The sequence below is a fragment of the Takifugu rubripes genome, chromosome 9, assembly GCF_901000725.2.
Source record: "Takifugu rubripes chromosome 9, fTakRub1.2, whole genome shotgun sequence".
In the NCBI taxonomy this organism is placed as follows: domain Eukaryota; kingdom Metazoa; phylum Chordata; class Actinopteri; order Tetraodontiformes; family Tetraodontidae; genus Takifugu; species Takifugu rubripes.
The window spans coordinates 15404678-15431424 of NC_042293.1; the positions used below are offsets into that span (position 1 = coordinate 15404678).

At 41.3% G+C, this 26747-nt stretch overlaps 1 protein-coding gene across 1 annotated transcript; it reads left to right on the forward strand.

Annotated features, from left to right (window-relative positions):
• The first annotated feature begins 3301 nt into the window (after nucleotides 1-3301).
• Nucleotides 3302-26588, forward strand: LOC101062279 (synaptotagmin-9-like). The gene is made up of 8 exons (XM_003976637.2): nucleotides 3302-3900; nucleotides 8119-8294; nucleotides 9741-9958; nucleotides 11428-11968; nucleotides 21477-21597; nucleotides 24036-24207; nucleotides 24282-24411; nucleotides 24961-26588. Exons 1-8 carry the CDS (start codon nucleotides 3753-3755, stop codon nucleotides 25036-25038), a joined length of 1584 nt encoding a protein of 527 aa, XP_003976686.2. The 5' UTR covers nucleotides 3302-3752; the 3' UTR covers nucleotides 25039-26588.
• The last annotated feature ends 159 nt before the right edge of the window (nucleotides 26589-26747 follow it).

Consider the following 26747-nt stretch of genomic DNA (forward strand, 5'->3'; position numbering starts at 1 on the left):
TCCTGGCTCCCTCTTGCTCAACTCGGTGTAGTAGAATCTTTCAGATGCCTTGATTTGAAAATCTACAAAGAACAGTTGCCTGGGGATTGATTTAAATTGCTACTTTATGGCAAAGTTGAAAGTAAAATGTAGTAAAGTATTGTTTTTGAAAGGCTGTTAAAATAATGTGCTGAGACACGGACGCAGGAACCATAACTGAGTTGAATCTGTTCCCAGAATCCAGCGAAATTCGGCCCAAAACAATGAGCCAAATCTGGTAAAGGGGGTGGGGGGTGAACATATGAGAAACAGGATCGGCTTTGGGACGGAGGGACAGACACAAAACATACTGACCCCCACTTAGGCATTTTCAAAGAAATGTGATTTTCCCTGAATAAAAAATATTGCTTATACGCTAATGTAACATCTCATTGCAAGTGGGTAATGGCAATTTTTCCAAAAATAAATATTTTTTGGTTTTATGTTTTCCATCTGTTCTGACTAGAAAAGCAAGGACGGAACCCCGGAATGCTTGAACAGAAAGATTTACCTGAACCTGAACACCAGTTAAGTTAGAGAATGCTCAGTTACCAACAACAGAGCCAAAACGATCTAACGCAGATCAGACTTCCAATCATGCTGATTGGTGCAGGTGGGGAAGCCAGCAGCGCCCCCTAGAGGAAACAGCATCCAAAACGAGCAGGACACCATCAGTTTAAATGTGATTATCACAGAAGTGTCAATCCACAAGCTGCTTTACCTGATAACTGGCTGCAGCTTTTGAAGAAATAATTTCTGACTTGGTGGAAAATGGGTCATTTGACTTCTCTTGGGTGAGTCTTAGATGGCAAATGTCTTCAAACTAAAAATCGGTTCCTATGGATTATGCTGAAGGTTCGACCTGTTAGACCTGGATGACTTCAGTCTTCTCACACACTTTAGCTGTTCCAAGGAGCCCATACACGTAATGTCAGATGCTCTCCTGAATCACGGCAGGACGCACAAACATGCTCACTGACTGCAACTGCAGGAGTTAATCTCTTCCCCTCAGGACTCAACATGACATTTACCTGTCACTCAACCTTAATTACTTCCATCAAGAAAGGTCAGGATCATTCATGCTGGCCCACTTAGATGTTTGATCTCTGATGAATTTAAATCTGCTTCCTAGGAATCATTGGGATTTTTATGAATGCTTTATAACTCTTTAAGTTTTTGTTTTAAAGACTTTAGGCTACCATTTAAAGCGAGTAGCATCTTTCAACCTGAAGTCAGTGGCAGGTGAAATCACCCCACAATTCTGACTCTGAAGAACACCCTACAGACAGAAATAAACCTGTGAAGATTTTAAAAGCTGCTAAAGGCTCTTGTAGGGGTGGTTTAACTAACTAACCAACTGATAACCAATATAAGATTTTAATATAAATAATAAAAAGCTTAGTTTTTTTTCCATCACTGCCACTCCAGCTGCACTCTTCTCCAGTACGTCAACCTTCTGGGTGCAATGGTGGAACTGGTCTGTCAGGGTTAGGGTTATGGGTTAGGGTTAAGGTTAGGGTTAGGGTTAAGGTTAGGGTTAGGGTTATGGGTTAAGGTTAGGGTTATGGGTTAAGGTTAGGGTTAGGGTTAGGGTTATGGGTTATGGTTAGGGTTATGGGTTATGGTTAAGGTTAGGGTTATGGGTTAAGGTTAGGGTTATGGTTAGGGTTAAGGTTAGGGTTATGGTTATGGGTTAGGGTTATGGGTTAAGGTTAGGGTTAGGATTATGGGTTAGGGTTAAGGTTATGGGTTATGGTTATGGGTTATGGTTAGGGTTATGGGTTATGGGTTATGGTTAGGGTTAGGGGTTATGGGTTAGGGTTATGGGTTAGGGTTATGGGTTATGGGTTAAGGTTAGGATTATGGGTTAGGGTTATGGGTTAGGGTTAAGGTTATGGTTAGGGTTAGGGGTTATGGGTTAGGGTTAGCCATGCAGCTCACCTGCTGGTACAAGCCTTGCTGAGCTGCTTTGACTATTGCAACGTCCTTCTGACAGCTGTGCTGATGTGTGCTGTGCAGCCATTTCACATGGTCCAGGATGGGGCAACATGTGGTCTCCCACTGCCACCCGTAGCTGTCTGCATGAAGTTCAAGTCACTAAAAGGTCAGACAACAAGGGTATTACCAGAGCAGAGGTGAGACGGGCAGGTCCAGAACATGCAGGGTCTGCAATGGGACAGTCCGAAAAATGGGAAAGTCTGGCATCAAGATCAATATCTGGCTGAGTGTGTGCACCGCTGTGATTTATATACTGTGAGATGTGACAGGCACCACTATGAAAATTAGCATCGAACCATCAAATCAAATGTATTTACATCCCAAAATCCCAAGTGCCGCCTGCCTCGGAGCGTTAGAATCTGTACAGTTGTGTTGTAGCAATATACATTACAAAGGGCTTTTCTATTTTACCATTTGCTTCTTTGCTTATATCTTTGAATATTTCATTATATAGCATTTTATAGTTTTTGGTCATACAGTGATATGTTTTATATTATAGTATTAGTGCTGGGTTTTTATGTTGATCAATGTTCTCATTCTTTCAGGTCAAAGATAATTCTTAGCTTGAGAAAATTCACCTGGACTTCCTTTAATTTTTCCAAAGACATTTCACCTCTTAATTAATTTGGAACAGAATAAGCCTCTTACATAACAAATGAAACATCTTTAAAACTAATTGAAATCCAGTTACAGTTTCTCAAGCCCAGAATTCTTTAGTTTTGTTTGTACTCTTTTTTCTGGGAGACTGAAAGTCATGTAATATAATCTCTATTATAATTATATAATAATGCATTAAATAAGCCACTACTTATCAAATGCATAATTTGATGGAATCTTTTTCCTTGGTTCTGGTCAGCACCCGAGCAGAGGCGTTCTGGACCAGCTGTAGAGCCTGATAAACTTAACAGTAAAATAAGAGTCATACACCCTGGAGGCAATAATTGTATGCACTCATTTTTCTGCATCACTTTGGGCCAGAAAGTGCTGAAATGTAACAATGTTTTGCAGATGACAAAAGGCAGACCTTGGAATGCGTTGAATGTGGGTGTCCAAAGACAGAGATCTGAATAAAAGGTTCCTTAGGGGGCTGGATGCCAGGTTGTTGGCACCCAGGTCATCATCAGAACATCAGTTATCTTTAGCAATTAACTATTAGGAATTCTAGTTTAATTATCTCATTTGAAATAGAGATGTTGTATTTATGTACATTATAACTGTTTTTTCATAATTCCTTATTTAATGATTTTTGGAGGTTTTTTTCTGTTTTTTCCAGACAAGAGAAAAAGACGAGTCCTTCCTTAAGAAGGCTGAAGCTTTAAAGGCTGATGCTTCCATTGCAGTGGTGGAGTTGGATGTGGAGGGGGAAGGTCTGGGGTGATGGAGGCAGAGTCTCTCTCTGCCATTATAGAGCACCGAGAAACATCCGAAGAACTTGAGCGACTGCCGAAGCCTCCGTGTTTCCCTTCCAAGAGGAATCGCCTAAAGCGCGGATGAAGCTCAGGAGAACAAAATAACAATTGAACACTCCAAATTTCAAATGAATAAAAAACAAGTCAGTCTGCGGAAACTGTAGGTGTCCTTACATTAAAAGAAAGAAAGAAGCGGAAGTTGTCGGGGGCGCAGCGCCTGTTCGCCGTCTTTGCGCTGCCTGCGGGACGGAGCGTGCGTGTGTTCGCCATTGCGTGTGGAAACGATCAGCCGCGGTGGCCGAACGAGTAGAAGGATGCTGGTGGGAAATGCCTGCAGAAAGAGAGGATGAGATCTGTCAAAAGGCGCTGGAACTGCTCTCCGACCTGTGCTCCAAGGGAGAAGTGCAGGACGACAACTGTCTGGATTTCATTTACTACTTCAGGGATCTGGCCAGACCAGGATATGCAGACACAGGTAACCCTAACCCTGCAGACACACCTAACCCTAACCCTAACCCTTCAGACACACCTAACCCTAACCCTGCAGACACACCTAACCCTAACCCTAACCCTGCAGACACAGGTAACCCTAACCCTAACCCTGCAGACACACCTAACCCTAACCCTAACCCTGCAGACACACCTAACCCTAACCCTGCAGACACAGGTAACCCTAACCCTGCAGACACACCTAACCCTAACCCTGCAGACACAGGTAACCCTAACCCTGCAGACACACCTAACCCTAACCCTGCAGACACAGGTAACCCTAACCCTAACCCTGCAGACACAGGTAACCCTAACCCTAACCCTGCAGACACACCTAACCCTAACCCTGCAGACACAGGTAACCCTAACCCTAACCCTAACCCTGCAGACACACCTAACCCTAACCCTGCAGACACACCTAACCCTAACCCTAACCCTGCAGACACAGGTAACCCTAACCCTAACCCTGCAGACACAGGTAACCCTAACCCTAACCCTGCAGACACACCTAACCCTAACCCTAACCCTAACCCTGCAGACACAGGTAACCCTAACCCTAACCCTGCAGACACAGGTAACCCTAACCCTGCAGACACACCTAACCCTAACCCTAACCCTGCAGACACACCTAACCCTAACCCTAACCCTAACCCTGCAGACACAGGTAACCCTAACCCTAACCCTGCAGACACAGGTAACCCTAACCCTGCAGACACAGGTAACCCTAACCCAGACCAGGCTATGCAGACACATAGACAGGCTTTTTGGATGTTTGAAAGGTTTTGAGGCTGATTAAATAACAATATAGACTTTTAAATAACCAAAACTAATCCAATATTTTTTCTAAAAGAAAACATTTTGACTGAAAACGTTGAAATTGAAAATAAATGCATTAAACCTGGCGTTTCCAGCATTTATTTGTTATTAGATGTCTAAAAAGAGGAAAAACACCAGACACACAGTACATCATCACAATGGATAAAAAGCATTCTTTTTTAAGATGTGAAGATGTGGCAGCATATACACATACATTTAAGCAAGACTGAAATATGGCAGAAAGTAAGTAGTCAAGGGTCCTGTTGAATTTGTAGGAACCTATAATGGGAAGAGCCCTACACATCAATTGCCAGGGTTAAAAGCCTAAAGCTAAATGTGCTGCTGTTATTGTTCCAAGCCCATACACCAGGCATGATAAATAGCTTGAAAATAATACTGATACAAGTCAGCCATAGGATAAGGGCAGTTTTCTTATTGCATAAATAAGTTAATGTGTTTAACTTCCTGCTCTGCATCAATCTAAAAGGGCCATTATGTGTTCTTATATGACATCTATCTTTTCTTTAAAGGTTTATATTGGCTGAGTGTTGGCGCATATTGTGATGACCATTTCTCTCCATAAGTTTACAGCAGACATGACACAGAGAATATGTTGGAGGCTTTCGCTCTTCGGGGTTTGTTGCATGTTCTCTTGTCTTGGTTGCAGATGTTTTGCTGCTGCTTTTAAACATTTTACAATTTATCATAAAACATGCATGATGAACAGGAGGTTCAAACGACCACAGTGGTCCCCGAGGAGCCATGACCCACTTCCTCTTTTATACGCCCGCTCCAAAGTGCAGCTCAGATAAAATTTCATTCACAAGAAGCATTGCTAAAGTCTGTTTTCTGTTTAGTGATTCTGAAAAGTTCAGAGGATGACTTCTGCTCTATGAGTAACACAATTTTGTTCTATATCAGAAAGTAAGTTAAAAACAAACAAAAAAGCCCTGTAATCTAGGAAAAGGACAGTTGCTCTATTTACTCTGAAAAGAATAGTAGTTTAAAAAACAAATTAAAAAAAGCAGTGTGACAATGTTAAATGACGTTATTTTGCATTGTTCCATGGACTCAGTTATAGTTTAAGTCAGATTCATATAATGTAAAATCGATTGTCAATAATAAAAACAAAAATTGAATAATTTGATTTGAATGAATGGTAGAAAAAAACTAACCGCTAGTTTTGACTACAAGATGTAGAATTCATTTTAAAATTTGTGTTATCATCATTAAAATGATGCAAAAGGAGAATAGCACACTTGTTTTAACCCACCAGACACTATTGAACACAACAGACATCTGAAAGCAAAGCTATTTTATATTTGTAACCCTAACCCTATTGGAAATTTTAAAAGAAGAAAAATGTAAATTTTTTCTTTCTAGAAAGAGAAAATGATTAAATCTTGTGGCAGGGGTAAGTGATTACCACCATAATTTCATTTTTGGCAAGGTGTTGCCAGGCAACAAAACATTGGTGATGATGCTGAAGACGCTTAAACTTAAGGGCCCTTCTCTTTTCTCCGTTGAGATTGAACTCTTTCTGCAATACCTCATCACCTCTGTTCTTTCCCTCACCAAATATGCCCTTTCGCCTCAGCTATTGTTTTTATTGAGCTGTGGTTTAAATGGCTGTTGCAGCTTATTGGACAGGACCCAGCGTTTTTCCCTAGAGAAAGTAGTACTACTACATCAAGGAGTTTAAGATGTCCTCAGCTCAAGCTTTGCACTGACAACTGCAGGCACGAAGCGGGACACACACAATCTATTTGGGCTGATTTTTCTGGATTTTTTTTTTTTTTCCCCCTCCTTCTCGACCATGGATGGCAAACACCCGATTATCTTATGCCTCATAAGATTGTCTTATGGGATTATCCTGTGTTCTGAGGTGTGCTAAGAGTGAATTTGTCCAGATTATTGGCTCCAAATACAGTTTAGGCTCACAACTGTTCAATATTTCAAATCAAAAATCTTCATGTGTGGAGAAAGCACACAACTCCTGAGTCATGACTTGTGAATTGTGACGTAAAATAGTATGTAGCCAATCAAGAAGCGAGCTGACTGAGGAACAAGAAAGCAGGCAAAGCAGGTTTGCACTGTTGCCAGGAATTTTTTTTAACCTTTTTTTAAATTGGTTTTGAAAATAGTAATGCAATGCATTTGAATGTGATCGTTGTTTCGGTGCGTCATGGTGAAGAAGGACCTGGCTGATAGGTGATGCCCTTGATGAACCAGTCAGTCTCCTTTCAGTCTACAATCCACCTGTGATCACGAACTTTCCGTCATGATGGAAAGAAGAAAACGCTTAGAGATAGGGTGAGGAACTTTGCCAACCAGGACCTCAGTGTGGAGCCACTGCTCCACATCGAGAGAAGTCAGCTGAGGTGGTTCGGGCATATGAAGCGATGCCTCTCCTGGGAGGTGTTTCAGGCGTGTCCCACCGGCAAGAGACCCCAGGAAGACACTGGGTTTCCTGGGTTCAGTTGACCTGGAAACACCTTTGAATCCTTCCTGAAGTGTCGGGAAAGGCAGAAGTCTGGGCATCCCTGCTACATTTTGAGGCACATTGCTGCCCTCAACACAGTTCCTTTTCCTGCATTGGCCCCACTGCAGGAATAGGATGAAAAGCAAACTGACAGGGCTTCAATCCTTGAGCTGCAAAGGACCAGAGCGCCCAGGCTTTGACCACGAAACCCCAAGTGTCCCACTGTTGCAGTCATACGGGGCTTGCAAGCAGTCATATTGAGTAGAATGTGTCAATTTTAGAATTAACAAGGGCAGACTGCCTTCTTCAAATACTTCTAAAAAACCATTTTAGTTAATGTTCAAGTGAAAGTACTGAAAGTTTAGTTGTTTTTCTCCAGCTCGAGCCAGTTTCTGCAACTGTCAGTGTACAACTTCTGGAAAATGAGGAAATCTCGGTGTGGATTTTGGCTTGTGGTAATTAAAAGAAGCAGCCATAAGTTTAAAGCAGTTCAGCAAGTGAAAATTGCTGGTTTGGAATTATTCATAAGATAAAATCAAGCCAATTGTTTACCAATTTTAGCAGCTCTTCACCAAACAAATAGTTCAACAAAGGCAGATATCAGGGTGGCATGTGTTTTATTTCACTTTAATCTCAGCTTTGAAAGGGTTTTAATAGATTTTGTTGAAAAGGAAAATGGCATAATTGGACAAGAAGCTATATAACAGTTTTCTCTCATCAGGTAAAAAAAAAAGGAATTAGTTGTTGACTTATCTGCATAATCTTTGTATCAAAGAGTAGTGGTCGGCTTTCTGGCACACTCCAAACAGCCTGTGCTTCTAGATTTGAATGTGCATATGCTTTTCACTCCCAAAATTACAGTATGTTCACTGTTCAGTGATCCTTTCTGTTTCCTCCCTCTTTCAGATGTATCAGTCAGCCTGTTGTCCCTGTTGGTGACCACCTGTGGTCTTGCTCTCTTTGGTGTTTCCCTCTTTGTCTCGTGGAAATTGTGCTGGGTGCCACTAAGTGGACGTTTCCTCTCAGATATCCTAAAGAGGGCACACTTCCTTAGTGGAGATCAACAGCCTGTTCTTAATGAGGTAAGCAGGTAAGGGTTACCCTGGGGACACCCCACTAACCCTAACCCTAACCCCCCCCCCCCATACATCACTCTACTTATACCAGCAAGTAGTTGTAGTTCAAATGCACTTGAAATACTGAAATCTGTTTGTCTAGTCTAAATCATTATTTTCCTGTTCATGTTTCCCAGTGCAGTCTCTCTTTCCTGTGTGTGCGTTCAATTCTCACGCAAATATATAAACGCCCACAATTGTAACTAACAATTATAATAATTGACTAGATTTTCTCATTTCTTTGCCTTCCTGTTCATCTTGACACAAAAGAGAACAAGATGCCGAAACAATAGCTACGCCAGCGAAGAACACAATCTTAGTATCCACTCCAAAAGCCTTTTCATGGCACTTCCACAGCCAGTTTGTCCCTGGCCTTACTTTCGTAACCATGAACTATGCCATATAAATAAAGTTGATTTGATTAATAAGATTGTCCTATACGATTATCCTGTGGTCTGAGGTGTGTCAAGAATGAATTTATCCTGATAATCAGATCCAAAAACATTTGGGGCTGACAATTGTAGATATTAACTTTGTTAAATATTTACGACCAAAAACCTCATGGGAAAGCCGATGACTCCTGAGTCATGACTGTGAATTGTAACGGTTAGGGTTAGGGTCAAGAAGCGAGCTGACTCAGAAACCAGGAAGCAGGTGTAAATAAAAACAACAATCAATAAGAACAAGCATGTCTTTCCTGTCTCCAGGCTTTTCTCCAGTCTTTTTAAGTTTGGGATTTTTGCATTAAAAAGTCCAATCAACATCATTCCCTCTTCCAGTATGTCCTCTACCATGTTAAGATCAAAAATCTTTTAGGATTTAAAAAATCCTAATGTTTGTACCCCACTTTAGATGAGCATGTAAACACACTAATGAGTATGATGAGTATGCAAGGCGGTGGGGAGTTTGGGATGTCGTATAGTTTAAGAACAGTAGTACTGAGGGAAAAGAAGCAGAGAGGGATCAATGAAATTGTTTAGGCTGACTTTGAAAGTGACATCAATGGATAGGATCAGGAATGAGTTCATCAGGAGGACAAAACTTATATTTAGCATAAAGTTTGCTTCGGAAAGTTCTGAGGAGTGAATAATGAAAACCAAAGAGGGCACTCATGGATGAAAGGGGCAAGGACAGGAAGTTAGATGGTGCAAGAAAAGCAGATGCATATGATTTGGTTACGGGGAGATGATTTGCTGTATTGCCCAAGGAATCAGCTGAAAGTAGCAGAATCATTTCAATTTGGTCTAGCTTCAGATGTCATATTGATACTATACAATACAATGTTAGTCCAACATTGCAGTCATCACGCCGGTGGTGGGTTAATAACTTTTGGCATCATCATTTGTGAATAAAAAAGGGCATATTTTCCACATTTGTCCCATACATCTTGTAATGCAACTGATTCCTTTGCAGGTCGATGGTGATGAGAGGGAGGACAGCGAGGATGACTGTATGAAGGAAGCATCATGTCCTCCCTTGGCTGTGCCTATTGTAGAGTCAGGCCTGAAGATAAGCCACACATCACCGGATATTTCCCTGGAGGTGCAAGCTAAGTCAGAGAAAAACCATCTCCACACTCTCGCTAGAGACAGGGTCCAGAGACAGATTACTGAGCCAACCTCATCTGTAAGGTCAGTACACCTTAATCCCTGAAGCAACTGTCAACTTTCACTCCTCTTTACATTTTACTTGTACACTTTGAAAGAATTTGTCTGAAGGTTCTCAGTCATCCAGGTCATGGAAACTCTGGTAGTAGAATCGTAGCAAATGGACTGTTGGGGCTTCTTGAAGACATTTCACCCCTCACACAAGAGGCTTCATCTGTTCTAGCTTAGTGGTTGGGAGTTCCAGATACTTCTACTCTTTAGGAGCCTTTAACAAATTTAGAGCTTCAGTCACCTGGTTCTTGGTTGCTCCACCCCTCGTTGTGAGTCGTTGAAACTTTCCTTGACACAATGGGGTTCATTAGTGGCCATGCGTGAATGGTCTAATCTCCTCCTAGGGATGTTTTTCAATACTGTATTGTAAAACAGGTGAGAGGTGATGTTTCAGACCCCCACCTCTGGTTTATGAAGGTCTTTCCAGTTTGACATAGACGGCTTCTTTCACTCTTCTCTAGAACCATCTATCATCCCTTGCTTAAACCTGCTCATTATTAGCCTCAAACCATTGTCCTTCGACCTCCAGATGCAGGTGAACTATTCAGTCCTGGCCTGAGGAGTTGGCTCTTCTATGTTGGGCCATGCGGTTGTGAAGTGCTTCAGGGAGGGACAAAACACAAAACACCGAGATGCAAAGTAACATGGTGTCTGCAGTCCACTGTAGCGAGGAATGCCCAGACCTGTATAGTGGGGAGACTAAACAACCGCATGGCAGAACATAGAAGAGCCACCTCCTCAGGCCAGGACTCAGCAGTTCGCCTGCATCCGAAGGACAAAGGAAACTTCTTTGAGGCTGATAACACACAGGTTTTGGCCAGGGAAGATTTATGGTTTGAGAGATGAGTGAAAGAAGCCATCTATGTCAAACTGGAAAGACCATCATTAAACAGAGGTGGGGGTCTGAGACATCAACCCTCACCTGTTTATGACACGGTCTTGAAAAACCTCCCTAGGAGGAGAAGAGGCCATTCACTCACTTACGAAGCCCATTTTGTCAGGGGAAGTTTCAACAACCCGCATAATGCTCCGAATGTGTTAATGGGTCCTGAAGAGTGCAACCTGGAACTCCCCAAAAGTCAGTTGGAACTGATGAAGCCTCTTGGATGAGCGGTGAAATGTCTTCATGGACCTCAAACAGTCCAGTTGCTGTGATTCATCTAGCAGAACTTAAAATAATTCATTTATCTGAAGTTTTTAAGATCCATCAGGATTTCTTCTTTGGTACCATTGCTCATAAAAGCCTTTTTTGCTCCATTTAAAAAAAAAAAGATCAAAATACATCTTTAGTGGAGCTTGTACAGATGAAATAGTACAGTTCCACACTGACTCAAGCGTGGCAGGTGAAAAAGGGACTAATTAGAAAAAAAGGAAATGTCACTGAACAAATGTCACTAAAATGGAAGTAATCTCCTGTTTTTCATGTTATGATGCTGTTGCAGGCACAACTCCATTCGGCGTCAGATGAACTTGTCTAATCCAGATTTCAACCCTGCTCAGTTTCAGCGTCAGGAGTCTCTGTCTGGTTTGGGTCAAATTAAGCCAGAACTCTATAAACAGCACTCGGTGGATGCAGAAGAGGGCTGTCACCCTGACAGCTGTGGGCGACTATATTTTATTCTGAAGTTTGACTTTGACCTGGAGCAGCTCATCATAAAGATCCTCAAAGCTGAGGACCTACCCGCCAAGGACTTCTCAGGGACGTCTGATCCTTATGTCAAAATTTACCTGCTGCCTGATCGTAAAACCAAGCACCAGACCAAGGTGCATCGCAAGACACTCAACCCCATCTTTGATGAGGTGTTTCTCTTTCCTATAGCATATGCTGAGCTGCCAGTCCGTAAGCTGCACTTCAGCATCTATGACTTTGATAGATTCTCTCGTCATGACTTGATTGGACAAGTGGTGGTGGACAACTTCCTGGATCTTGCTGACTTCCCTCGAGAGACAAAACTCTGCCGGTACATACAGTATGTCACATCGGTAAGATATGTTTTCTCTTCTTCACTTACATGTTTCTGTTAGAATTCTTAATCCATTTCTGCAGTTTTACAAGAGGCCATTTAATAGGTCAGGTCTCATTCCCTCATGATAGATTTTTGGAGGGTTAGCATTGTTTGCATAAACTACGGTATATCAGAGAGCACAAAACACCCTATAACCTTATTACAACAAAGATATGGAAATATGTTAATGGATGCATCTCATTTCCCATCCAAGTCAAATCCACTTGCTGTTTCAACCAGCAGAGACATAGAAATATACTCAGGCACAATTAATTTTTAATGAAAGCAATAGGAAACACTTGGGGGTAGTGACCCAGATCTGTACCAATACAAGATGAGCTTGTTTGAAAGGGATACAGCATCACTTTCCCCTTACATTACTCACATGTTATTGAATTCCTCATAGTTTTTATGCTCAAATTCACGGAAAATGCCAATCAATATTTATGGGCCATGGAATGCAATAAACATGATCAGATGAGAGTGCACAATTGACACAAGAAAACGCTTCAAAGGCACAAAAGTCTGCCAGGCTGGTCATTTCTTCACTAATCGTGACTAACCCCTGTAATAACCAGCAATAATACATAGTTGGCTGCTTTATCAAAGCCCCTTGGCCATCCATCATTTAAGGGTAAAAGTCCTTTTGGAAATCAGAACATCATCGAATTTCCCTTGGCCCATGATCAACATTTCATGGAAATTTCATGAAAATCTGTTTTTTATTTTTTGTCTTTATTTGCTAAGTGACAGTTAAAGGGGAGGTTATCCCATAACCCCAATTTCTGCCCCAATTTCTCCTGTATACAGTGATGAATTCTTTTCATTAAAACCAAACTCAACACAATAGCCTACTCCCATCTTTTTGTCTGAGCTCTTTGATGCGTCTGTATATACTGCATCTGAACGTATGTATATTAAGGCACTTGGCTTACAATTTGCTGGATCTGTACAATCTCTCACTGTTTTACTTATTGGGGCTACAATTGCCTTGTTTCAGATTATTGGCAGTCTCCCTTCCTCCCAAACTATTATACAGCCCATGTAACAAATCCTTTAGTGCTTCACTAAGATGATTTATCATTACATAACAGATCTGATCCTCGCCTTGTGTGTACATCTTTTTCTTCCTTAGAGCTCAGTTCAACTCAGCTTTTGTAAATGGTACATTTAATAATTCATTTGTATCGTCTTTACACTGTAGCAGTTCTTTATTCTTCTTTACTGTACTTTCTCTTCCATTTTCCCTTCTTTACCAATATTCTCATAATTAGGGATTCTCATAAATGTTTTAAGTAACATTTCTGCTCTTTCCTCATCCCTAATTGCTGTTACTTCATCATCATTTTACACAGGGTATCCATACTTACTTTTAAATCAATTTATTCTTATCATTCCCAGACTGTCGAGAGCTCTGTCTTTCTTTCCTACCAAGTTGTAGAACCTTTGTTAATACTCTTCCTTTGCATATTTTATGATTCTTCATACCCTGGCTTGTGATCTTTGATATTCAATGAAACTCTGATAGGTATGTTTTCTTTTTGATATTTAAAAAAATGTATTTTCTGGGATTAATTGCTTTATCATACTCATTTGTCCACCATGGAACAATTTTCCTTCTCTACCCACCTTCTTTTTCTTAATAGATTGCCTTGTAGCTTCTAAGAGGAGCACAGGAATACTCAAACAACAAATGGAAAATGGCACCAAACCCAACTATAATTACCATGTCCAGTTCTTTTCTTCTTCTTTGGTCCACCGTCTCTCTCTCTCCCCCCGTCTCCCTATCAGATAGACATAACACGACAAACAGGACTAGGGCCCGAACCCACCATGTTTTTGCTGCCTCAAAAGCTGGAAATCTGTTGTCCACATGAAAGGAACTCTGGGACTACATAGGAATGTGAGAGGAAAACTACACTAGAAACATTTTTGAAAAAATCTTCTTTATTCCCAGGTGGACAAATGCTCATCCACTAAAGTTAGCACATGCTGCCTGTATCCTGCTGGAACTACAATTTGATGTAGCCAGCCCCGGTCCTCGCCCACATCTCCTAGCCACTGAACCCACCAACACACCATCATGCAGCATACAGTATACGTAGACTCGTCATCATGGATGTGGTCACTTTCCACAACCACCACATCTAAACAATGCTTTAAGTAGGGGTCTGATTTACTGAATAAGAGTGTCACCGTTTACTGCTAAATCGATGTCTTGGGAGACAGCTACAGCTGCTAGAACTTAACCAGGCTGATGCTCCTTCCGTGCAGTCACCGAGGGTAATTTGTCCTCAGAGAAAGCCGATGCAAAGAGAGACAACTTAACCGCATCACCCCCTTTCAGGGCTTGAGCTCAGGTAGGGGCAAAGACACCAAACACAGCTGGATGTTCCTTTACCAAAACATATGACAGGAACTCAGTTATGGGGACTCTAACCACCTCTGGGGTGGGATACATCACTAAAACCTTTGAACTCCTGACCATTAGTGATTATGCTTCTTGCATTCCACTGTAAAATCATCATTCTGGCTTTTCATTCACCCCTGGCCTCCCATCTGCCTCCAGCATTCTGTTAATATCATCCCATTAAATATCCCTCATCCACACGTACCTTTCAGCCCCCTTAGCAATTATCCTTAACTAACCCTTTTCCCTATGTTGTGCTTGACTTGGTCAGTGCAGTTAACAACATATCCTCCTCTGCTCTCATGTTCTAGCCATTGTTCTTAACTTCCTTTCTTCCCCTTTACTCATTTACTCTCTTCACTGCCTCTGCATATCTTATGCTGTTAAAAGCCTTTGTGTAGCATTTGTAGCAACAAAGTGGGAGAGGGATATAAGGCCTAACTGGAAAATTACCCAATCCAACTCTTATTCTGTCCGGGTGAACTGGCCCCTGAAGTTCCAGTAGAAATGACAAACTATTAAATCTTTTACTATCTACAGTGGGAGCTCTACTTACGAATTTAATTTGTTCCAGAAGTTGCTTGTAACCTGAAAATTACGTAAGTAGAGACGCGTCTTCCATGTAAATGCCCTAATCCGTTCCAAACCCCAAAAATTTGGACATAGTTTTTTTATAAATCATAAAAATGCATCAAAACATGTAACAAATACATGTTACAATTAGATTACCGCACAATAAATGTAGGAATTCAGTGCAAGGCTTTTTCAGGAACAAAATGAACTTTATTACAGGCTAATCTTACATTAGCCGTCATTACTAGCAACGAACGTTAACACTTGTGGTAACACCGCCATCTAATGGACAAACATACGAACACCCACAATAAATAAAAGTGAAACGAAGGCGATGCTGGGATACACACAAACATGTACATATTGACGTCCCTACTAGCCAATGGGATGACAGGAAGATGCTAGGCGATAGCCAATGGGATGACAGGAAGATGCTAGGCGATAGCTAATGGGATGACAGGAAGATGCTGGGCGATAGCCAATGGGATGACAGGAAGATGCTAGGCGATAGCTAATGGGATGACAGGAAGATGCTAGGCGATAGCTAATGGGATGACAGGAAGATGCTAGGCGATAGCTAATGGGATGACAGGAAGATGCTAGGCGATAGCTAATGGGATGACAGGAAGATGCTAGGCGATAGCTAATGGCAGAGCAGCTACAAGCATGTTGACGTTCGCTAAACTCCGCGAGCTGCGAGTAGCAGCGGTAGCATATTTTTGACCTTCGTATTCTGAATTTTCTTTCGTAACAAGAGGAAATATTTTCCCATTGAGACGCTTCGTAACCTGAAAAATTCTCAGGTAGAGTCTTCATCCACAGGGACTCCAGTTATCACGCTTCTCACCACCGTGTTCACTCCTAGAACCCTTCTTGCAGATACTTTCCACCTACTTTGCTTTGTTTCTCTGCTCTTCTGTTTCGTACACATCAATAAATTCCCATCTCTCAAGAATTTAGCCATTTTCACCTCCCTCGGCTTCTTTCTCAGTTCCTCGTCAGTACCACTGGACTCATACTCTTTCCTGAACTTCAAGATCATTTTAAACTTTTACACCTGTTGAACATTGCTGCTCTTGAATGCATCGGGCTCTTACGCTGACCATTGTCTAAGGGAGTGTGGTTAATCTGTGTCAGGTGTTGCGAATCAATAAATGACTGCGTGCCCCTGCTCCGTCAGTGTGTGTGTGTGTGTGTGTGTGTGCACGCATGCCGGTCAAAGAAACCGACGGCTACATGCGTTTGTTCCGCCGTCAAGTTTTAGTCGGCATTCCTTCCCTTTTATGATGGCAGCTTCAACAGGTTATGGGCCCAGGGAGGAGCTTGAAAGTCGATGGAACCGTTTATGTTTTGACGGAGATGAGAGAAACTATGAGCTGTGGGAAACAAAGTTTCTGGCGCACCTTCGTCTGCTTAATTTGAAGAGCCCCATCCTGAGTGAATCGCCTGGTGAGGCCAGCGAAGGTGCAGTAGACGATGGCGAATAATGAGGACGCGTATGCAGAACTGATCCAACTGTTGGATGATAAAAGCCTGTCCCTGGTGATGAGAGACGCGGCGGATGATGGCAGAAAGGCGCCACAGATTTTGAAGGGAACATTACGCTGGTGAGGGGAAACCACGAGTCAGTGTGTGTGTGCGTGTGTGCGTGTGCATGCCGGTCAAAGAAACCGACGGCTACATGCGTTTGTTCCGCCGTCAAGTTTTAGTCGGCGTTCCTTCCCGTTTATGATGCAGCTTCAACCTCGTCGGTACCGTTGGACTCGTACTCTTTCCTGAACTTCAAGATCATTTTAAACTTTTTCACCATAACCTTCAAACAGACCACCTCCTTCATCTGAGCTATTCTCTTCAGGGTTTCTAGACTCATTCTTCCTTTTATTATTTTAACCTGCACTCAAACTCCAGTCTGCAAAATGATTTTCTCAGCGACGGCAACCTCCAGGGGTCAGAAAGGGTTGATTGAGTTGTACTAATACTGGACCTTACACTTCATCAGCTGGTATCCTGTTGACTACCCGATCTCACTACTTTTGCACTTATAGTCCTTGTATTTACTCTGAGATGATGCTAATATTAAATGTTCTTGCAATTTCCAAAATCCAAGGTTTTTCTTCTGCCTTCATTCACCAAAATAGTCTGGGTGGGCTGCCACTTTATACCAACCCACCTCATTAAAGCCACCTGTGGTGCTTCATATGCTAATATTCTGCTCCAGATACATTTAGTCATCAAGAATTCTAAATGCTTAATTTGATTATCCTTATCATTTATACAGTAACCAATTTGGCCATGTGTATGTATTGCATAATTTTACATCAAAATATATGCTTTGTCATAAATTTGACTGAATATATTCTCCCATATTGACTATGCATGTACTGCATGCATGTTTAAATACCTTAGTGCAAAACTGGGAAATTATTTCTGAATTTGTGTTGTTTCTGATCAGTAGAGGAGATGAAAATCATGAATCCACCACAAATGTGTGTTGTTGTTTTTTTTTTTCTAGCTACATCCATGGCAAAACTAGCACTGTTTTGAGATTGGAAGTTATCTTGGACTAGAAGGATAGGGAAGGATAATATCCATCTCTGTAAGTCTGATCAGCAGTATGCAGCCGTCTGGATCTGCATGCATGCGTACGTGGATGTGCATGCAGACAATTAGTTGTACACCATCTTCGACAGCCTTGGGGAATTTATTGAACACAACAGCTTCATAAATGAATAATTTCTGCTGTGTGTGTGTTGTTGCTAGTGTATATGTATTATTTCCTGTGTGTCTCTTCACCTACACGTACATGCTGTTTGGTTGCAGCCCATTAGTTCTAATTCCAACAGGCCATCTTTTTTCAGCAAGAAAACAGGGTGCTGTTTTTCTGAACATCTTGCCCTGTGTGTATGTGCTTCATGGTCAGTCTGCCACATATCTAACTGTATGGAGCCTCCTTCAGCATGCATTTGTTGGCTGGCATGAGCACACACTATTGAGTTATTTTTATTTTATCGTCAAGCATCAGATTATAAAAATCCAGAAGAATGGACTGGACAATAATGACTAACCCAATATGCAAAGTCAAACAATTGGCATTCTTGAAATGTCTTTAGATTTTCCAATTCATCTGTTCCTTAAATGCTTGGCACTGTGGGAGGAAGCCGGCATACCAAGAGAACTCAGGCAAACACAGAAAAGTCATGGACTATGGATGATTAGGGGACGGTGCTAACCACCATTCAGTTCAAATATTTTAACCCTTTCATGCATAGTGGTTACTATAGCAGACAGCTATGCTAAAGCTGTCCTTTTGTATATGTGGTGGAAGTAGCAATTGGCCAGTAAAAATCTTGGCTAAGGTTTATTTAATTCACGCATGAATGGTTTAATGTTTACTACAGTAATTACCCACCTACTTTTTAAACCCGTCTCTTTCTTATGAAAGATTGTGTCACCTAACCTCATTCTGCCACAGTGTATTCATCGAGACAGCTATAGTTTAGCCTTGCCTTTGATTTATTTACTTCCACTGTGTTCACTGAAGCGAAGATGTTTTACTTTAAACTGGCTGTAGCTCTACAATCAAGAATTTATTTTAGTAGAGTAAAGACAAAGAAAAAAGAAGTCAGTAGCGAATGCCTGCTGTTTTCTTTTGCTAGGCTTTTGTATATCAATTGTGGGAGATGGTGCACATTTAGTGTGCTTTTAGTATTCTGTCTTTCTCTCACAGCTTTATTAAGCCCTTTAGACCCATGGCCTAATTTCATTGTCTCCACATAAGTGACTACAATCCTAACCACAAGGTTGACTTGAGTGCTTTTAAAAGCAGAAAGCATCAATCAATATTTTTAAAACTTAAAAGTGTGCTCTCTGCATGAGAGAGAAAGGGAGAGAGAAATGGGAGAAAAGTGTCACTTAATGTGTAAAGATATTTAAGTGTTTGGCTGTGTGTCTAATGTCATTACATTTTAATTTACTAATAGTGCGCATACATGTGCGTGTATCATATAACATGATTATTGATGCAAGATTTTACAGAAACAACAAAGAACGGGTCACCCCTGCCTTCTTATTCCCCCATTCCCTTGTGACCCTTGGCCCTGGATCGCTATCACTCGGTATCACTTTTCAGGAAAAAGGTGGATCTATAATGAGGTTTCTTAATCTATTTTTTTTTTTTTTTAATTTTATTTTAGTTTTTACATAGTGAAATCTTAAAAGTACAGAGGGAGCCAGGCTCCTGTACGTGGACAGAAAGCTGGATGCACAGGACTGCTGATAGCTAAAGGCTAGCTGTTGCTATGTTGATCTGCTTTGTAGCAGCTACCTTGCCCTGGCGACCTGACACATCTCCACAAATTGACACCCATGAATGTATTGAAATTATAAAGCACATCAATTCAAAAAACTAATATCCCATAAATAGAACTATAATTAGCTTATAATTTTTAAACATATCGTAAAATGTACTGTACTCTGAGTCTCCAAAGTGCATTCAGGTATTTCAATTAAGTATATCAATGCAAGCATAAACAGTCATATTTTTTGTTATTTTTCCATTACTTTTCACATTGCCATATTGGCTGTGTCAATGTTGGAACAACAGCATTATGCCAGAGAAACCAGCTCTGCTAATGCATTGTTAATGTGCATGGTTGGTATGACCACTGTAGCAACACGTTTCAGGCCCTGTTTCAAGAGCCCTTGTAACCCCTGCTGCGGACCCATCCATTGTCCCTGTTTGTCCCTACTTCCAGTACAGAGAGGGCTTCTACAGGCAGAAACATGGTTGCACCATGGGTTCACCAGTATCTCTTAGTTGCCAATCTCTACATGGTTGAAAACCAAGCCCTGACATCCTTCACAGGAACCGTCCCAAGCCACTGGTTCAGATGTGGATGACATCTCGGTCAGGATTTAAACAAAAGAATTGGAGGCATTTTCAACCCACCTCAACAAATTTACCAGAGACGACCAAAAGGAAACAGTTTGGCCTTTCTGGACTGTGCAGTTAAGATCGAGGGGGACAGAAACCTCAGCTTTGAGGTCTACAGGAAACCCACACACAGATCAGTACCTCCGATTTGAAACTCACCACTCACTAGAACACAAGTTGGGTGCAATCAAAACCCTACAACATAGGGCTAAAGAAATACCCACCACAACCCAAGGGAAAAAGAAGGAACAGGATTATTTCAAAACAGCACTCGAACATGTGGTGACCTTCACAAAGAACTGCAAGAAGCGAGACGCCAACAAAGAGGATAGAAACAAACACTACAGCATTTCTATCCTCTGCCAGTCGGGAGTTTCAGGAAAAACTCAGGAGAATCCTCTGGAAACACGACATTCCTTGCAGTTCAAACCCTCCCACACACTCGGATAAAAACTGGTGGACCTGAAGGACAGGACACCAGACAAAAACAATGCTATGCTGTCTATGCTGTACAGTGCCTGGACAAATGCAAGCAACTGTACATTTCTGAAACTAAACAGCCCCTCCATTAATGAATGGAGACGTTCCACCACTTCAGGTCAGGACTCAGCAGTCCACCTACACCTAAAGGAAACCAGGCACTCCTTTGGGACAGTTAAGTATGGGCACTGGACAGAGAAGGTCGCTGGTTTGAGAGGAGGGTCAATGAAGCCATCCATGCTAAGTTTTAAAAAACATCCTTAAACGGAGGTGGTGGGCTGAGGCACTTCCTATCACTCACATACAATGCAGACCTCCACTCTTTCCTCATGAGACCTGGTGATTCACCACCAGGTGACCCAAAAGACAAAGGGGAAGCACCCAAACTGAAATTAGGTGAACAGCCCTACCAACAACCCTGTCATCGACTCTCAGATGACCACCCAGATCATTAGCAGGCTAATGGTCCACAAGGGCTATATTTCAAGCCCTGCCTTCAGTGACTTTAGAACTGAAGAAGCCTTTTGGAGAAACCTCTTCAAAAAACATCTTAAGTCCAGTTGACGCAGAGATCTTACTTGGGTCACTATGACCTGGATGATTGGAAATCTACACACACCACCCACTCCTCTCTTTCCTCCCACGGCCTTGGTCATCAGTGATTGTATCACCCGACTTATCCGGTCACCCACTGTTCCCCTGGAACGACAGTCCTTCATATCTTGGAAAAAAACCAAAACAACCTTCCTGGTCTCCTGGAGTTCGCCCCGCCACAATCAAAGGTTAAAATTCATCAGTTAGAATGACACCACCTACCTGCAGTCAGATGACAAAAGATTGCTCTTTTTTGGTTTTTCTATTTTAAATCTGCTGTGATGTTACTCATCATTTTTGCAGGAGCCCTTAAATCTATCTTTTCTATACATGTAGTTCATGTATCTGTTGAAATCACAATGTTCTGATAATACTTTTATATATTATGGCAAATTCAATGGGATGTTATAAATTTCGGTGACACTGTTGCTACTTTCTCTTTCTTCGAACACTTTTTTCTTGTTGAAATTCTTTCTTTCTTATATTGTCTTACAGGACAATGTTGACTTGGGAGAACTAATGTTCTCACTTTGTTACCTCCCTACGGCTGGAAGGCTCACCATCACCATGATCAAGGCCAGGAATCTAAAAGCCATGGACATCACAGGAGCTTCAGGTGGGTGCTACTAGCCATCTTTTGTCTGTGACAAAAACAATGTGTTGTACTTTAATGTTTATTTGTTGTCTTGTCAACATTGTCATGAACCAGCTCATGGATCAGACAAAGTAGGGAGAACACACAGGATGGATTTTAGAACAAAGGGAATTTATTGATTGATCAGGCTAAACAACAAACCAAAGCAGAACACCCAAGCCGTCCTGGTGGGAGCCAAGCAAGAGAGTGACTGCCCAGACTGTGGAGCATTTATAGCCCTCACAGCTGATCAGTCCAGGTGAGCTGGATCACCACTTAGCAGCAGTTGGCCCACCCACTGCCTGCAGAAGGGAGGAGACAACAGAGAGGCAGGCAGAGAAGACACAGCCAGGGTCGTCACACCCCCACCCATAAGAACGGAGACCACCAAGGTCATCTGAAAAAACGTACCCAAAACTGACCCCGGAACCTAAGCAAAAAAAACGACTATTAGTATTTAGATTCAGGTGGCTACAGTTACCTTGTGGCCAAATTCCTTAAGTTGGTAGGGTATTCTGTCACCACCTGAAAAGACAGAGTACTTAACCCTGCAGAAGAACTTCCCTCAGGCTTCGGCTACCTTGTACCTAAGACAACAGACAGGGCAGACTAACAAACAGTAAAATCTATACCACTCAAAAGCACGAGACAGGGCATCCGCCATAACATTCTCCGTGCCCTTGATGTGACAAATATCGAGCTGATAAGGCTGCAAATATAAGGCCCACCTCATCAGACGCTGGTTTGGATTTTGTAGGGTCTGTAAAAAGGTTATCGGGTTATGATCAGTGTACACTTGCACGGGAGCACCCGTATTTATGTACACCTCAAAATGCCTCAGAGCCCAAATCAAGGCAAGTGCCTCTTTTTCAATCACCGCCACCCTTACCGTTTCTTTCAGCTTTTTATCTGTGATTTCAATTCCAAAGTGCTCCGCAATTTTCAAAAGTTGATCTTTGGTGCATTGGTCCAACAACTCCTCAGTGGGAGACTGAACAAACTCCTCTACCAAGGAAGCCATACTCCGTTGTACCTCCAAACAAGAGTCATCAACCCCCTCTACCATAAACTGGAAAAAAAATCGTCCTAACTAAGCTCAACCCTAGTCTTCAAGCAGTTACCGGTGAGAGGCTTTTAATCACAGAACCCAGCGGGTCTGGAAAGCACCTGCTATGCAGCCACTTCCAGGGAACCCCTGGACGTGAACCTGAGCATATAGCTCTACTCACTTTCACCACCACATAAAAGTTGCCACCACAGGTTCCCTACACAGAACCCATGGGATAAACCTACCAGGGGGTGAGACTCCAAAAACACCTACCCAGAAAAACTCACCGGTCTTCTGAAAAACTTGAACACAAAAACGTAATCAAAACTAAGCCCTGACACCATCACCCAAAGTGTATTCCTCCCTCTAAATCAAATCCTTTCCCTAATCGATTGGACGAGCCCCCATTTTGTCATGAACCAGCTCATGGATCAGACAAAGTAGGGAGAACACACAGGATGGATTTTAGAACAAAGGGAATTTATTGATTGATCAGGCAAAACAACAAACCAAAGCAGAACACCCAAGCCGTCCTGGTGGGAGCCAAGCAAGAGAGTGACTGCCCAGACTGTGGAGCATTTATAGCCCTCACAGCTGATCAGTCCAGGTGAGCTGGATCACCACTTAGCAGCAGTTGGCCCCCCCACTGCCTGCAGAAGGGAGGAGACAACAGAGAGGCAGGCAGAGAAGACACAGCCAGGGTCGTCACAACATTGGCCAAAAAATGAGGCCTCAGGGCATTCTTTACTAAAGTCTTGGCCAGGCTTTGGACAACAGAAATCAAAACTATTTATTATACTTTAGCTGGAAAGGTACCCAAACAAAGAAATAATATTTTTTTAAATCTAAGACTGCTTTTTTCCCCATTCAAACTAATGGCTGCATTATTCAAAGGAAACATGACCAGGAGTGTGTAACTAAATCTACAAGTTCTCAGCTTTGCCTTTGAAATTGAAATCAATCAGTAAAGTTGGATAATTGATGTTCTCTCCCAAATCTACATTTGAATAAACCAATTTTAGAATGTTTTTGCAATGTTAGAAAGCCATGCAAGGTTGTTTCCAATGAAGTGCCCATAGAAATGTGTTACAAGAACATTTATTGACATGTGGCACCCGCAAAACATCCAACTGGCCAAAATTCAATGGGAAGCAATTCCTAAATTTATCGCTTACTTCATGAAAGAAAAGCATAGATCTTTAGGGTTGCATATGTGTCTGTGAGGTCAGGAGTTGGTCAGGGTGCCAATTCAGGCATTGTTCTGAAAGAAAGCACAAAAATCATTTGGCATAAAGACCTGGAAGATATTGCAACTTAAAATGTTATTCTTGAAAGTTGTGATTTACTTACATTTACTTGTGCACCACTCCAGATCCATATGTGAAAGCATCACTGATCTGTGATGGCCGAAGGCTGAAAAAGAGGAAGACATCCACCAAACGGAACACACTCAATCCAGTATACAATGAAGCCATAGTGTTTGATGTTCCTCCTGAGAACATTGACCAGATCAGCCTCCTCATAGCTGTCATGGACTATGATAGGTTAGTGTTTCAGAATCATGTTGGTTCAATTAAGTTTTTAGATGTTTTCCCATGTTTTTCGTTCTGTCCTACAGGGTTGGACATAATGAAGTCATAGGGGTGTGCAGGGTCGGCAGTGATGCTGAGAGTCTGGGACGAGATCACTGGTCTGAAATGCTAACCTACCCTCGCAAACCTATTGCACGCTGGCATGCACTCATAGAGGTAGGATCTCGACGATTAAATGTCTCGTCTCATCTTCATAACTGCTTTTTCCCTGCCAGGGTCACGGGGAGGTGTAGCTTCCCTATAATGGCTAAAACAACAGTACTAAGACAAAGAACCAACCATGAGCAAAGGCACGATAAATTGGCAATCAAGTCAAAAGAAGTAATAAACTAGAAAACCTAAAACCTGTGCGGCGACTGCTGTAACGCAGAAAAAACCCACTACAGACTGGTTTATACATGTTCAAAAGGGTTGTATCCTGTCTGGTTTATCACTTAAATACACTTCAAACAGAATAGCACAATTGATAAAATAAATGTTGGAAATTGCAATGGCTCAGTAGGAAGTAGTGGAAGCTCTGATCAAGCATCGTGGCTTTAATTTATACTGAAGCAGTGTAAAACAATGACAGAATATCTATAAATAGCATACGAGATATTGACAAAAATCACAATGTCTGTACCCCGATATATAGCGTCTGCTTAAGTTTATACCCAATATAGGTTTCTATTTCTTATCTTTCTCTCTATCTTTGTTGGGGTCTAGTGGTGTGGACAAGGAACTGCAGGGAGCGGAAGCCAAGTAGGATCCACCAATTCGCTGAAGACACCACCATCGCCATGAGCTCCCACAAAATATACATACACAAAGAAGGGTAGAACAGCACCTGGTACACCGGGTACACCGGGTACATCTGGTACACCTGGTACACCGGGTACACCTGGTACACCTGGGGATGTTCTAATTGGAATGTTAATTAGATTAGTTGGGCAGTACAGTAAAAACATAGTCATTCATTTTAAAAATTGCTTTTAGTCTATTGGATTTTTTAAATTGTAGGAATACAACATAAGGCCTTCATTAATCCCGCTTAGGATCATTTATATATAATGCTTAATGTATTTGTAGATTTTGTGACACAGATGGTGTTTTGCATTACATGTGACATACTTTAGAGAAAGAAACTCAAACAGTGATGGCTTTTACAGGACATATTATTGAATTGCATGGGAAATCTTGGTGTTTACACAAATTTTTTTTTTTTAGCTTAAGGGATGGTACAGTAGTGCTTTTCCTCACTGAACTGTTGATTCTTCCTATTAAACATATATGGGTTAGGGTTAGGGTTAGGGTTAGTGCAAGTGCAAGAGTGATGTATCAAACTAAAAAAAGAAAAGAAATCCTGAAATTGAAATTTTTGTTGATGCATTATACAGTTAAATTAAAATCATGGTGATGGAAAAGTAAAATCATAGTAATGCAGAGTACGAAAGTGCACTAATTGGCAAAATATTAAATGTTATTCAATAACTACTGAAATAAAAGTTCATTTTTCCAACCATTCAATACAGCATATGTTCATCGTTGCAGCATGTCTGATTAATTTAGGGTTCCCAAATTAGAGACTCGTGCATCTGACCATCAAGCTGATTTCTGATCTTGTGTAAAATCAGATTACAATGTTTCTTCCATTTCTTTGCAAAAACACAATGATAATGAGTTCCAGCTATAGATATTAGTGTGCAGTTCACAAGCAAAACCCTAACCCTTTCTGTACATCTAGTAGAGTGCAGAGCTCTTTTTATATCACTTTAAGGTTAAAGCACAATTACAAAGCTTCCTGTCATCCAAAACATTCTCACAATAAGTCATCAAAAGCTAACGCATTATAGACAGCACATAAGTGAAATAAAGAGCAAAGCCATCACATGGGTTCTTTGGCCAGAAGACTGACGTTGTTCATCTTTGAGCTTTTATCACACCGTGGGGCTGGTATTACCCTAAATCATTATTTAGAGTTTTATCTAGGAATTAAAATAGATTAGATCACATTAATATATTGGCAATATATTGTTTTGGTTTTTTTGGAAATAAACAGTTCATCTTCACTAATATGACTAAGTGGTTGTAATAATATTTTTTTTAAAATTAATTTTGTAACAATTTATCATAATGTTGACTTCTTTAACATTGTTGGTACAAATTGCATGCATAATTCTTCCATTTCAATAATGTGTGGTGAAATAAACTCAAAGCACATAACTATAGCATCTGTGTAAATGATATCAGATAATAATTATAATTCTATGTATACCTGAGACTGAATTGTGGAAAGTGTCAAATGTACCCAAAAAAAAACATTGAGTGATATAACTACATCTTTCCATAGATAAAGAATCATTAAAATGAATCATTTACGAAAACTCATTTTCTGAAAGTCTTGTCTGGTCCTTTACATGTGAAAACACAATACGTGTAACATTTTTTTGTAAATTTTTACAAAATATGTATAGGTAATGTGTATGTATATGTATATGTAATGTATAAATTAA

Coding starts and splice junctions, on each gene's coding strand:
- LOC101062279 (XM_003976637.2), top strand. CDS start 3,753: ATGCCTGCAGAAAGAGAGGATGAGATCTGTCAAAAGGCGCTGGAACTG. Junction 21,598..24,035: donor GGACATCACAGGAGCTTCAG/GTGGGTGCTACT, acceptor GCACCACTCCAG/ATCCATATGTGAAAGCATCA. Junction 24,412..24,960: donor GCTGGCATGCACTCATAGAG/GTAGGATCTCGA, acceptor GTTGGGGTCTAG/TGGTGTGGACAAGGAACTGC.